Genomic DNA, 15097 nt, shown 5'->3' on the forward strand with positions numbered 1-15097 from the left:
TCAGCCTCAAACAGTGATACAGAAATTAGATTATATAATTTTAGGCTACCAAAAAAGTTATTGTACAATTTTCTACAAGACATACCTTAGAATGTGCCCGTGGAGGTCTTGAACACTGATAAGCTATGTAGTCACACAGCCACTTCACAGCGCGCTTGCACTCTAACCCATCTGGCAAATAAGATGCATATACCTAAGTCAATCAGTTCAAAGGCAGGAACAGTCTACAACTACCAAAGATCATTAACAAGCCATATGGCAATCTGATATGTTGCACCATATATCAGCATACCATATACAATGGATTATACTTATAGCTTTTGTCTTGCAACACACTACTAAACAAAATTAGCTAAATTATTTATACAGTATATTATTAGTGTTTAATATGATGGAAAATAAATTAATTAAGATGGCAAATAAATAATTAAAGATGGAAAAATTTCCAGAAATCCGGCTATCATAAAAATTTGGATCAGTTCTAGAATAATACAAGCCAGTTTTGAGGGTGCTACTGTAATTACAATTTACCTTTATTCTATATAAACATTGATCACAAAGTTCTTGACCTTTTTCATAATGCCTCACATATCCTTTCTGAGCTATACCATTTGGTTGCTCCCTCAATCCTTAAGCTCCAATCATCTGGAGACAATTTATGCTGCACTATTATATTTGACAGTCCCCATTTACCATCAGTCACATCAGAAAGCTACACAATATTAGTTACATAATGAAAATTAAACCCTAATACTGTACTGTATATCATTTGTCATACATTTTAGCACAAATTCAACATGTGAACAAACAAACAAATTTTCAAGCATCAAAGCACACTCTCTTTATATACAATTAATCAGTAACAAACTACTCTGGTACTTAACCAAATCTTTCCACCTTAATTGAAAAACAAATATCATATTTTAGGCTGGGCTCAAAATGTTCTATACTAATCGAGTTACAGTTTACACTTAACAAAGGGTAACATAAAAGAATAAGTTAAAAGATAATGTCACAATATCATCACCTTTAGGATAGACACTATATCATTTATACACACAAACTAAAAATCAAAATATTAAAAAAGTGACAAACCTTGCTCTGCAATATTGAGACGTGCCAAACCAGAGAGGAGCTCCAAGCCAGCCAAGGAAACATTAACATCACTCTTCCATGAAGAGATGAGCCGGTGACACACAAGGTAAATTGCTCGCACAAACAAGGCATGTGCTGAATCTGCAGGCACAGTACGGTGAAGATAACAGAATTAGCATATTTTTCCTCACTTAAATAATATTTACCATCCAAAATGTTCTACATGGAACAAGGCCATAGTGGATCTTTTAAATAAAAGGTGTAATAAATTAAAAAACACATAGGGAGGAATGTAATTACAAGGGGGAAAGCGCCAAGCCATTACGACTATATAGCACGTTCATAGGGAATGAGTTCTAAAAGCAAGTGGTACTACAGATGATATTTAAAAACAAATGATTGCAGATTGTTAACTGTCTGAGTGTTATGTAGGCAAATACTTGAAAGCCAATGACAGCACCGGCATTGTCATATAGCAACATTTCATGTAATGATGACACTGTCCTTGTCATATAGCTAATTATGTGTAATGATGGCATCGGCCTTGTCAGATGTATAGCTAATTATATTCAATGATGGTACTGGCCTAGTCTACTACAAATATATGCAATGATACCACTGGCCTTGTCAGAAATTGCTGCATTATTTTATCAGATATATATATATGCTGTACTCTATATGGTACATAGTTTATTATGTACAATAATTATGAAATACTTAAGCAGCATGGAAGACAATTTATTAACATATGTACAGTACAAAGAGTGATAAGGATGTGAAACTTAACTTGAATATTTCATACAAAAAAAAGAGGCATAGGCAAGAGGAAGAGATGTTAATAGCTTTACAAGCTATATTAAATTCAAGCAAACAACTCATCAAAATAAATTACACAAATTCTAGGTCATATAAATGTAAGCATCTATTGCCTCTCTCTCTCTCTCACTCACAGCCAGCCAAATGCAGCATCCACTTAATGGCACTTGCTGGTGTAATCAACATATACTGTACCACCCCTCCTCCCCTTAAGACTGGACCTGGGCCAACTGGAACTTCTACACCCCCGGGCAAACCCAAAGTAGTCCAGTGGAAATGAGTATCATAATTATAACAAGAATAATATGGAATGCTGTTTTTCTTGAGCATCCATCCTTTCTATAAGTTCACAATCACTTTAAACCTTGCTGGCAAGTAATTTTGTGCTTCAAAAATCTGTTGTTTTTAATGTTTGATGCAAGTTCATTATGCAGAGTGCCCTCGTACATGCTCATAAAACAATTATTATTCCCAGTGTCCAACCGTGTGTTCTTTTCTAGCTAGAAATTATATTCATGAAAAATTATTTTCTAACTTTTGACTTTAATAGAAACTTTAGATAGTTAATGGCTAAGAATACATCTAGTTAGCAGCAGCAATCAATGTGGCAGAATTAAGAGGAAGTGAGTTATGTTACAAGTTAAAGATAAGCTTAGAGTCACTGAACTTTGTGAAAATGGCTACTTCACTCTGAGAGCTTTACGAGAGGATGGGTTAAACAAAAAGTGTCTGACATTAGGAAACAAAAAGAGCAATACAGGTTAATCATTTTCTTTCAAGCACTTGTTTGTTTTCATGCATTTATAATTTATGGTGGTTATATCTCAGCTTTGGGGTGATGTCTGAATCACCAACTCCCTCACCAAGTGCCAGATTCTGGATCCAAATTCACCGATATTAAAAAAAAACCAGCGTTGAATGTAATGAAACGCCATTTTCTGGGTGAGCCCCGGAGGCTCCCTGGAGCTTATCGGGCTAATGTGTGTTATGTTAGACCGGGACATTAGCTAAGGAGTTCAGACCTACCAGGGACCAGCGCCAGAACCTGGCCCCTTCAGAGAGGTTTCAGGGAGCAATGGCCCTGGAAAACCCCATATGGTTGGGGGTTTTCCTTATCTGCCATCGACCGGGGTTAGGCACCCAGAAAGGTAGGCGTAACAAAACAAACCCCACATGGTAAGAAACTACAACAAAAACCGAACAGAGAGGTAGAAAACTCCCTACAATCCCAAGGAAACAAGCAAACAAGCAAACATCACACTTTACTGCCGCGCCGATCGTCCGCGCAGCCCTCCCCACCCCGGGAGGGGGAGGGGGGAGCCCCGGACCTACCGCGCCGGCTGCCAAGCTCCAGTTCGGTAGCTAAGCTTCAACCAACGCGAAAAAACCGCCGACCGGTGGGAGGGAGGGTTTCCAGGGAGCCTCCGGGGCTCACCCAGAAAATGGCGTTTCATTACATTCAACGCTGGTTTTCTGTGGGGAGCCCCTACGGCTCCCTGGAGCTTCATACCCAAAGAGAAGGAAAAGAAAGGGCTAACCCGGGAGGCGGCCGCCACAAACTCTGCAACGCAAAGCCAAGACAACCGGTTGCAAACCTGCGACCCAAGGCAACAAGAACGCCCAAGAACAGACGCACACATGGATGGGCGGCCAAAAACCTGTGCGACCCACAATTCCCTGCGCCCGAAATGAGCCCGAGACGTCACCAACACAGCAGCAATTGCTGTAAACGTCTGAACAGCACGGGCGCAAAGACAGACCGCAGTAAGAAGGAAAACACTGCGGACGACCCGGGAGACCCGAGCCCTGAAAACAGGGAACGAAAGAACCGGATCAACCACAGCGCATCCCCAGGCACGGTACGCCGGCAACAGCAAAAAGCACAACTGGACAACACAGGACGCACCCCCCGGCCAAACCAAACAAGTACCAATACCCCAAGAACCCCTCCGGAAAGCAGCCGTCTCGACCGTCGCCAGGACAGAGAAAGGCTGCACACCAATAAAGCTACCACCAGTACCAAAAAGGAGGAAACTGAAACCGAAGGGGCTACCACAAACTGAGGGGAAGAGAAGAAGGCACCCTGAACAAGGACCAGGATGGCTCAGGCGACTCATGAGCAGGCCGGAGGGGAAACAAAACGCGAGAAGACGTAATAAACGTCATACAGTCTCCAAGACGAAGCTCGCAGGTGGGACACCGTCAACAAAACCACCTGAACACCATAGAGATGGCGATACCTGCGTCAAAATACCAGACGCGAAGAGCCAAAGAGAAGGCCGAACCAGTCACGGACAGGACCGATTCGGCCTGCTGAAAGAGGCGAAGCCTCAGGAAAAACGCCCCGGGTACGGACACCTATCAAGCAGCGTCCGAAAAGAAGGCCGGGCCGGCCACAGTGGAACCATAAGGACTGTTCTCGTGGGAATGGGCTGCAACTGAGCCAGAACCCGAAGCAACAGCTGGACCGGGAGAAGAGGTACAGGTACCCCCCACCTCGACCAGGCCTGCCGAAAACCTCCACCGTGAAGTCCTCGCAGGTGGGAAGGGCGCCACAAAACGGGCGACGCCTAGACCACGCCGACCCGAAGACGTCCATGGCCAGGAGTCCATAAGCCCAACAGAGCCAACAAAACGAATCGGCGACGACTGGCCAACCCACAAAGAGGAATGAACCGAGACAGCTGTCCACCAGGACGCAGGACACACCCCGGACACGAACCACACGGTTAACCAAACCCCCTGTGGTTCCGGCCAGAACCACCAGAGAACAGTCCAAACAGAGCTGAACGGTAGAGTACCTAGTGACCCAAACCCTCCGAAGCGCAAACCAGACAGCCATGAACACCTGAACCGGGCTGTGAGCCCGACGGACAGACAGACTCCATCAACCTCGGCCGACCTGGTGAGCACTGGTCACAAAGCCCCAGCCGAGAGACGACCCGTCCGTGAACACATCGAGCGAAGGCTCGGGGAGCCGCCAAGGGACGGAACCCCGAAAACCCCAAAGAGGAAGCTGGTGACGCAGCACCAACACCAGATCCCCAGAGGAACCCAAGGAATGCAAGAGGCGGAAGTGGAGTCTCCGTAGGAACCAACCGACTCCGGAGCCAAACCCGACTCCGCGGGCAGACAAGCACGCCGAAGTGCAAACTCCCGCACAACCGCCCAAGCAACCGCTGAGCAACCCGGGACCCCCTCCCGAACAGCCAAAGGCGGGACCACAGCCACAGTAACACTTCTGGAGGGAAGACAATGAGGGGCCCAAGAGCCTGAAACAAGGCCCAGGTCCGAACCCGGGACGGAAACAGAAGGGAAAACCTCCAGAGCACCAGGAAACCAAACCCAGCGATCTGGAAAGAACCATCCCCTGGCGAGCAGACAAGCGGACTGACTGGGAGCCCACTCCAGCCAGTCGTCGAGGTAGGCCAGACACCGAATCTCAGACGCAGACAGGGCACTAAGATCCGGTAAAGATGCAAAGAGTATACAAAGTGCCCTTCACAAAATAGGGAATGCAATAAAAACAGCAAACCTGAAGCCCCACCACCAAAGCATTGTATGACAATCATATGAAGACATATTATGACATATGACAATCATTATATGACAGTATGACAAGTATAATCAAAGCATTATATGACAAAGAGTGCTGGGAAGACGGGACACCACGAGAGTAGCTCTCATCCTGTAACTACACGTAGGTAAGTACACATAGGTAATTACCAACCGTGCTAGCCCCAGAAAAACTGGAGAGGAACGTGCCAAGAAGTGACCTGGAGGTCCAGGTCCACCATCCAAGCACCCGGCCCTAACAGAATCCGAACAGGAGACAACAGTCCTCCGAGCAGGGCAGAGGATCCAGGGCGCAGACGGAAGTAGTCCAGAAGAACTGCAGACTGGAAAAGCTCATGACTGCAAAGAGCAGACGGGAAGCCCAGAAGGATGGGGCGGAGCGACCACGCCCCACGCACCCACGAAGAGGAAATGACGAAGCGCAGGGAAGAAGCCCACCCCGCCAGCTCTGAACCCCCCCCAAGGGGGAGAAGCCGTCCTCCGACGCCAGCAGAGGCCGGAAGACAACCCAAAGCGCCCACCAACAGCGGGACCAAGCGAGAGGCAACAGAGCAAGCTGCTCCCCCAGCGCCCAGGCAACAGAGAAGGGAACAGAACCCCTTCAGAAAGAAAAAGTACACTACCGAAGTCATGAGGAGAGACTACGGGAATGACACCACACTTCGCTGGAAGAGGAAGTGAGGGGAGACCTGATCACCACATACAAGATACCCAAGGGAATCGACAGGGTTGAGAAGGACAGGATATGTAACACAAGGGGCACACGCACTAGGGGACACAGGTGGAAACCGAGTACCCAAAAGAGCCACAGATAGAATTAGTTTTTTTTTTTTTTTTTTTTTTTGAGTGTCAGAATGGGAACGGGAAAGCACTAAGAAGTAATGTGGCGACTCCTCACACAAGTAACGAGGCTGACCCCCATACAATGTCACATGTAGACATGACAGAGCCCAAGAGGCACAGGAACCGATACACCTGTTGACGGACGGTTGAGAGGCAGGGCCAAGGAGCCAGAGCTCAACCCCCACAAGCACAACTAGGTGAGGACATGTATCGTAAAAGCACAAGCCGCCGACTAGTGGCAAAGAGCACAACGCCGGCCAGGCAAAGAAGGCACAAAACTGCATCAAAAGGCCCACCTCGACAGCAAAACCACAAAGTCCCAGCACAACCACAACATGTGCCAAGACCCAAAAAGCTCAGTCTGCAAGCCAGGAAGACCCCGGAACCCCAAAAGGCAGAACCGGGTCACACGAGGAAACAAAGTCCCCTGAACCCACAAAAGGGGGCCCAAGAGGAAGAAACCTCCAGAACGAAACCAAGGAACCCAAAGGAACCCAGAATCGAACCAGGGGGAGCCCAAACCACCACATTTGCCGGCGGAGAACACCACTAAAAGGCAAAGCACAGACCCCCGCAGAACGCCCTGGGAAAACGGTCCCAACAGACCGAAAACCGAGGGGCAAGGTGTGGGAGCAAGCATACCAGCCAGGGGCACTGAGCCTAAACCCAGAGGCTCAGACCCAAAATCAACACCCAAACGTTCCCAGAGGAACAGGCAACGGCAAGAAAACACCAGAAAAACAAAGAAACGACAACAGGAGAACAAAAACCCTGCAAATTTTTTGAAAACTCACCAGAGACGCTCGCTCGCACACCCAGACGCATGTAAACAAACCGCAACGCCGCCCTGGTGGCCACGCCGGGAAACCGGCAGACGAAAATGGCCGCCAGCAGGGGCTGTGACTGACGCTAAATACACAAAAACACGCCAGCAAATGTGGGAAGCTAGCAGACTGGAAGGGCGAAAACGACGCCCAACAGCAGAAAAACCCCTGAAGGGGCAAAACCGCCCCAGAACTGCTAGTAGGCATCCCCCACAGCCCCGGGAACCAACAACAGAGGCCCCGGGGCAGAGCCGTCCTCCAAGCCCTCCGCCCTGAAAGAAAAGCAAGAGCCCATGGGAAAGGCAACAAGAAAGGGCCGCTGGTAAGACCCAGAAGCCTTGGCAGGAGGCACAGGCTCAAACCTCCGTCCCCAACCCGAACGGGGCATCCCCCGAAAACCGCCCGAGTCTCTGCCGCAACTGAACCCCGCCCCGACCCAGAAACACGCAGACGGTCCTGAGCCGGGAACATGGAGAGAAAGGGGCGAGCAGCACCTAACCAAACGGGGCGGCCACGGGGCATTCGAGTGGGAAACCAACCTAGCATGTTGCAGCAACCTAACCTAGCTTGCAACACGGATGCCGCCTGTACTCTGAACAGTAATAACAACAGGAGAGTACTGGAGAACAAGCAGAGAATCACTCGCAAGACTCCGGGTCAAGGTGTCAGTGACCCAACAGGCAGCATGACGGAGGTAAAAATGGCGACTGTCACCCGGAGACAAGGGAACAGCAACCAACGATCCCGTTCAAGACGGGTTGGAACCCGGAAGACACATTCAATGGTCCCCCGAGCCCAGACAGGGGTTTCCAGGGCCCGTAGGGTAACAACTACGGGAAGCCCGGGCAAGGTGTTGCTAACCGGTTAAGAAACCCAAACATAACAAGAGGGTAGATTAGAGCACTGAAAACCCCTGAGACGTGTACAAGCACGGGGGCCTAGCAGAGGGCCGCCAAACACTACCAGTGGAACTATAACCACCTTAGGCAGACCCCCACCAGGCAAGAAAATGAAAAACAAAAGAAAAACCCCGCAAAAGTACACCGTCTCCAGAGGCAACAGAAACCGGCCGCCGCTTAGGTGGCAGGCTGCGCAACACCTTGACGCCCTAACCAGCACAATACCAATCCCTACCCAGGGCCAAACAAGGGCCCCAAGCCCCAGCTGGCCCCAAGGGCGAGGCAAATGCCGAGCAGCAAGAACCTCTACGGGAATGGTTCCCGAACGCCCCAGGGAAGATAACCCTGTAACGCAAGGGCAGTACTCACAGGGCGCTTAGGGAAGTCAGCCACTAAGCACATGCAGCCCCGGCACTGATGAAGTACTCCTGGCCACCGCACACCACAACACACGGCAGTGAACGCCACACAAGGCAAACACCGCCTAGGAAACTGAGGCCAGAGAAGCGTCAATCCCGGTTGACATTAGCGAACGAACTGGAGCTTGGCAGCCGGCGCGGTAGGTCCGGGGCTCCCCCCTCCCCCTCCCGGGGTGGGGAGGGCTGCGCGGACGATCGGCGCGGCAGTAAAGTGTGATGTTTGCTTGTTTGCTTGTTTCCTTGGGATTGTAGGGAGTTTTCTACCTCTCTGTTCGGTTTTTGTTGTAGTTTCTTACCATGTGGGGTTTGTTTTGTTACGCCTACCTTTCTGGGTGCCTAACCCCGGTCGATGGCAGATAAGGAAAACCCCCAACCATATGGGGTTTTCCAGGGCCATTGCTCCCTGAAACCTCTCTGAAGGGGCCAGGTTCTGGCGCTGGTCCCTGGTAGGTCTGAACTCCTTAGCTAATGTCCCGGTCTAACATAACACACATTAGCCCGATAAGCTCCAGGGAGCCGTAGGGGCTCCCCACAGAAAAGCTATCTGCTCCTTCAGAAGCATTTGTAGTACCTAAAGGTGGATTTAACGCCTCTCAAGATCCTACAAGAAATAGCTCCCTCAACAAATTATTTCCCCTCCACCCCACCTTTATGGCAACAAGGCATCAAATTATGGATAGATGGATGCAGATAGATAGATATCAAAGCAATGTAAACAATTTGGGTTTGGATGTCTAGCACTGATTATATATTCATTAATGAAGCAGAAAACCACCAATTCAGAGTGATAACACATTATACTTAAAATAATGTAATACTGTACTATGAACCTTACGAGTTAGTAATTAATTTGTAGAATTAAGTTACTTGTAGACAGGAGTATTTATGTCCTTATATAGCTCATTGTACAGTGCTTAATTGCAAAAATATTTTGCACATGGAGCATAATCATGACCATAGAACAGAGCATATGCTCATAGTACCGGTACATACTAACTGACATATGTAAATTAGTAGCCATTTCTATAATAATATTCTAATTCTATGTTGTTAGTAAATTACATATCACTTCCTTTACCAGAATCTTCTAAAACTGGCTGAACTTCGCTCTCTGTAGTACTCGGCAAGGTTGCTGTAAAAAAATTCTTTAAATAAATGAAAATTGATGATATTAATACTGAATGATATATAACAATTAAAAAATCAGTGCATAGTCAGCCTCTTACCTCCTTCAATACCTTATAAATCAAATAAATCTTTACAAGAAAATAAAATGACCATTCTAGAGAAAAAGTAATGACATGCCCTATTCTTATTAATTTCAAAAGACAACAATGGAGATTGGGATTATACATGTCCCACATTGAAGAGGCCTCCCATTTGTCACCAAGTAAACTAATAAGTATACAATAAAGGAGAAAGAAACAACATAAAGGAGAGTTATTACCATGGCTAGTGGATGTACCGGTGAAGTTTGGGGAGCCAACTTGGCCCAGACTCCCCTCTGGCAGGGTTTCGCAGCTCTCGTCCAGAAGGCTGTTATAGTCACCATGCGAACTAACTGTGTCAGAGGCACCTACAGGTTCAGGAAACTGGTAAGCATAAGCTAACATGGCTAATGATCAAGATAGGAACTTTTTAAAATACTTTGAAGATAAATTTGAAGTTATATTATTAAAAAAAAAAATTCTATTGACCATTCACCAGGCAGTATAACAAACCAATGCAAACAAAGTAGAAATAAATTACTACATTTAAAGGTTACTTTGAAGGCTTAGACAAATGCAAGCTGATCACTGATTGAAGCATTTAATCAATCAAATGATGACTTAAATAACTATTAACAATGATACATATATCGGATTTAACATTAGCACAATAGATCACCTGCGAAAGTACAAATCTTAAGCAACCATCAATAATAAGGAGCTTTTAAGTAGTCTTAATTCAAAAGAATATCTAAAGCAAAGTGCAGGAAATCTGTTATAGAATTCAAGTTTTTAGTAAAAATATACTGTACTGTATACTGTATGCAACTCAAAAATGCAACTAAGTGAATCCATAGAATATAACCTTTAGAACAAATTTGATACATATATAAGTGAGCCTTAGAAAGTCCTAAAGACATTTAGTTATACAAAACACAACTTGTATAATAAAGTTCATAGCAATACAGTATATACAGTATATACAGTATCTTACTACCAGTAATACTGCATTTTATACTGAAATGTCAATGTACAAGGGGGCCCTGACAGCTGAGTGGACAGTGCTTCGGATTCACAGTCCTGAGGTTCCGGGTTCAATCCCCGGTGGAGGCGGAGACAAATGGGCAGAGTTTCTTTCACCCTGTTACTCCTGCTACCTAGCAGTAAATAGGTACCTGAGAGTTAGACAGCTGCTACGGGCTGCTTCCTGGGGGGAGGGAGGGGGGGGGGGTGTAACAAAAAGGAGGCCTGGTTGAGGTCGGGGACACTAAGTCCCGAAATCACCTCAAGATAAGATACACGTTTCTCTTTACACACACACACACACACACACACACACACACACACACACACACACACACACACATGCGGGACTAAAGAGCCAGAGCTCAACCCCCCGCAAGCACAATTAGGCGAGTACACAAAAAAATATATGGACCCTAAAATACTGTACATCAAGTTCTTTTCTTTCCCCAAGCTCATCAGATCTCCTGCCTGCGTGATGTATTTGTGACTTTCTTCCTCTCCTTTTTGCCTAGGTTCTCAAACCTTTCTTTCTACTCTCCTGCAGCTTCAAACTTAACATTTTATATTATGGTAATAAGTTTGTTAACTGTAAAGCAAACCTGCTTGTTATGTCATATTTGTAATACTGTACACTGTTATCATCACCTCTTTGTTCCACCCCACACAACAGTGGCACATTCCAGACTTAAGCCCTCAACAGCAGCCACTTATTGAAGATATATTTCAAGGTTACAACACGTGTGGAAAAGCTGTATCTTAATGATCAATATACTGTATACAGAATGTAATACTGCAACATTAATATGGAAAATCTTCTTAAGTCAATATGCATACAAAATATGGTCTTTATTCTATGGATTTTCTTAATTCTTTCTATATAATGATTTCAAATTTCTATTAAAAATTTATAAAAAATTAAATAATACTGATTAATTAACAATATAATGGAATTACATCAATTAGAATTCAATTTATAATTTTCACTATCAAAATTAAGAATACTAAGCCTAGAGGTAAATTACTTAATAATGTGGGTGCTCAGCATTTGCAAACTATTACAGAAAAAAAGTTGCCTATGTTAAATGCTAAATTTGCCTTGCATATCATTCAGCAGTAAGTGACTAACTCATAGCTTCTGAATAACAGGGAAGTGTATATCAGTAACTTGCAACATGTACAAACTTTGAATTCCGAAAATAATTGAACTAGGTGTAGGAAACAGGCTCGACATGAGGTACCAAATGGTACATGAAATCCTTCAAGAACTGGGTTGATAGACCTGGTTGTTTATATCACACTGAATCTGTCTTCTGAAGAACAATCAAATGGACATAAGCAGCAACATGTGCTGGATTAGCCATCATAAGAACTGCCTTTGGAAATCTGTGTATCACATACGACAAACCAATCCTAGTGTTTGCAGCTCCAATGTGGAGTCCTTATCTAGTCAAACACAAGATGAAGTTCGAGAAAGCTCAGAGGTATGCCACCAGACTAGTCCCAGAGCCAAGACATATGAGTTACAAAGAAACACTACAAGAATGAAACTTCAGAGTTTAGGGAGACATGATTACCACATTTAAAATTCTCAGAAAAACTGATAGGGCAAACAAGGACAGACGATTTTGCATGGGTGGTACTTGAATAAGGTAACACAGGTGGAAACCAAGTACTCAAATAAGCCACAAGCACATTAGAAAGAATTTCAACCAAAGTCAGTAGTGAACAAACAGAATGCACTAAGAAATGGTGGAAGCAAATACTATACAAAGTTTTAACTATAAATATGATAAAGCCCAATAGGCTCAAGAACCTGTACATCAGTTAAATGAAAGACGACAAGTGGGCCCCCAAAAAATGAAACGCAACCCCTGCAAGCACAATAAGGTGAGTAGAGATGCACCCAATGGATAAAAACAACTGAAAATACACCAGAAAAAATGCACGAGACAAAAAGAAGCAATAAAACTCTATACAGCACTCCTCTATACAAAATACTACAGACTCCTTAAGTCCTGCACATTACAACCCAACTCCAGAAACAAAACAAAATGGTAGATAGACCAGTAGGTCACCAAATTATCATTAACTGTGTTAAATTATAATTAATAGTTAGATACAATGGTGTTTGGGCTTGAAGGCAATCATTTTTGTGCCTATTTTAATATATTATCACTATAGAATGCCTTTGAAACAACTTCATTAACAAAAATTATACTCCAGTCAATAGCCATAGCAGTCTTATAACCTGGATTGTATAAATAATAAATACAGTATAGTATTGAGCAGAAATATACAATACTGTATTAATTTTTAATTTTAAAAGATACACTTCCATGCATAACAAAAGTTATAGTTTCAAACAATAGCTTATGTACTTACCAGTCAGAATCCAAGAGGACAACTTTTCACTACTGTAATACAAAACTCCATAAACTAAGAACTCAAACTTGAGAAATGGCTCTACTATACTGTTATACCTGTATAATGTTACAGCCTAAATAATTACAAGAATATATAATCAGATGAAAATACATCAGTGCAATATATGAAAATATTACAGAAGACAGAAACATAATGTATTTTCAACAGTTGCAAGTCAAACCAGAATTTAACGAACACCTATTAAGAGATTAAAAGTTCAAGTTAACAAGTTTTAACTAAAATTTCTTATAAGCCTTATTTACCTTTCCCAGTATATGCTACAAGTTGCTCCCAGATAAAATTTTAAGACATCCTGTACTCTTAGTCACTGTATAATACTGACTTACCAGAAGACATAATGTTGTGGTCTCGGTCTGTTGAAAAGTTAAGTTGAGAAATGGAATCCATAACTTCACACAGAGCAGCATCTTGTACACAGAAGAGTAGTCCTCCTGTAAGCACAAGCAAAGCTAGTTAGAAGACATACTGTATAGGTAGCCGAGATGATATCAGCTCTGTACTAGTCTGTACTATAGTTAACTCAGTAGTTACCAAGTTACATTAAATTTTCTGCAATACAGTACTGTAGTGTAGGGTAAAGTTGCTAGTCCTCTAGTCCTCAGATGGTCTCTAGATATCAGAGCCAAATAATCAAGCACTGAATGCAACAAAATATCCTTTTCTGGTGGGCATTAGTAGCCTGCCCAATAACAATAAGAATATTAATTGTACTACCAAATCTTTTTAAAGTTTCAAGCCTAAACACGAAGGATTTCTCCAGGTATTATGGCAATACTTCAAATTTTGGAACAAAAATTAAGTGAAAAACTAAAGAATCCTTTTGGGGAATACCTAAATATATCAAGAGTTAAAAACACTGAGAGGTAAGTAAGTAGTAGTATAATTCTTACAATTTTCTCCATTAGATAATTTGGTTGAATAAAAGTGCTACCATGAGCAATCTTTTTCCAAACACACACACAAACATATTTTACCTAACAACATCTGAGTGTTAGCTGGGTCAGTCTCCAACTGAAGAGCATTTGTCAGAAGGTTGACAAGTTGGGGACGAAGGTGTGACAGGGACAGTCTCTCACCACTGTTATTACCAACTTCCTTTACCTGTAATCCCTGAAAAACAAAATTAAGTTGTTGCTATTGTAACAAGCACTCACAAGAAATGTACAGTTAGCTTAGATTCACACAAGGAATATATTTATCTCGGCTCCATTCCCTAAAGGAGTACTGTAAATACAGACCTACCAAATATGAAGATAACCATAACTGTGATATGAGCTCATCAATATGTCAGGGTAATAACACTAAGCACTAAGTAATAACAGTCAAGGAAAAAGACATAGGGGGTTATCAAAGGCATAGTCCTAGGAACCAAAGCAACAGAGACCAATTTCAGAATAACTTATGAGCACATAGTTGGAGAAATTGCCCAGTAATCTGTTCATGACAACAGTGCTCTTACCTGAGAAAACACAAGGAAAATGGAAAAACGATAAAAGAATTTTAAGTAAATGGATCCTAGCTTTCAAAATAATGGGCTATACAGAGAGATTAGATGTGCTGTAACATGCCAAAACTGGTAGATGGAAGGAAAAAAGGGTGGCAAGATCACTACTTACAAAATTATGCTGAAAACTGACAAAATTTATATGGAGAAATTCTTGAACTCCATATGATACCCACAAGAGAAACAGATACAAATTAAAAAAACCAAAATGGTCTTAAAAACTACAAAAAAACTTGCAAAGTTTTAAGCAGATGGAATAAATTACCAGAGTGGATGGTGTGATTTATCTACAATTAAATACTTCAAATTTCTAGATGCTAAGACTTTTCGAAAGACAATACCATGATCATAGGTCCCATCCATTAACAAAAATTAGGTAATTACAATTTGATAATTATGTGCACAAAATAGTGAGATGACTTAAAAAAGCCCCAAAATAACC

At 43.5% G+C, this 15097-nt stretch overlaps 1 protein-coding gene across 4 annotated transcripts in view; it reads right to left on the reverse strand.

Annotated features, from left to right (window-relative positions):
- LOC123762953 (ral GTPase-activating protein subunit beta) overlaps window positions 1-15097 on the reverse strand; it is a 68619-nt gene that overhangs the window by 27789 nt on the left and 25733 nt on the right. For 2 of the 4 annotated variants that reach the window (XM_045749794.2, XM_045749797.2), the window contains 6 exons: window positions 14126-14261; window positions 13478-13582; window positions 9920-10048; window positions 9551-9604; window positions 1096-1236; window positions 86-171 (listed from right to left, as the gene is read on the reverse strand). In XM_045749794.2, coding sequence (XP_045605750.2) covers window positions 86-171; window positions 1096-1236; window positions 9551-9604; window positions 9920-10048; window positions 13478-13582; window positions 14126-14261 — 651 coding nt within the window. The remainder of the gene's footprint in view (window positions 1-85; window positions 172-1095; window positions 1237-9550; window positions 9605-9919; window positions 10049-13477; window positions 13583-14125; window positions 14262-15097) is intronic. The other 2 variants (XM_045749795.2, XM_069302052.1) reach the window with 2 other exon arrangements.

This window comes from Procambarus clarkii, chromosome 47, assembly GCF_040958095.1.
Source record: "Procambarus clarkii isolate CNS0578487 chromosome 47, FALCON_Pclarkii_2.0, whole genome shotgun sequence".
In the NCBI taxonomy this organism is placed as follows: domain Eukaryota; kingdom Metazoa; phylum Arthropoda; class Malacostraca; order Decapoda; family Cambaridae; genus Procambarus; species Procambarus clarkii.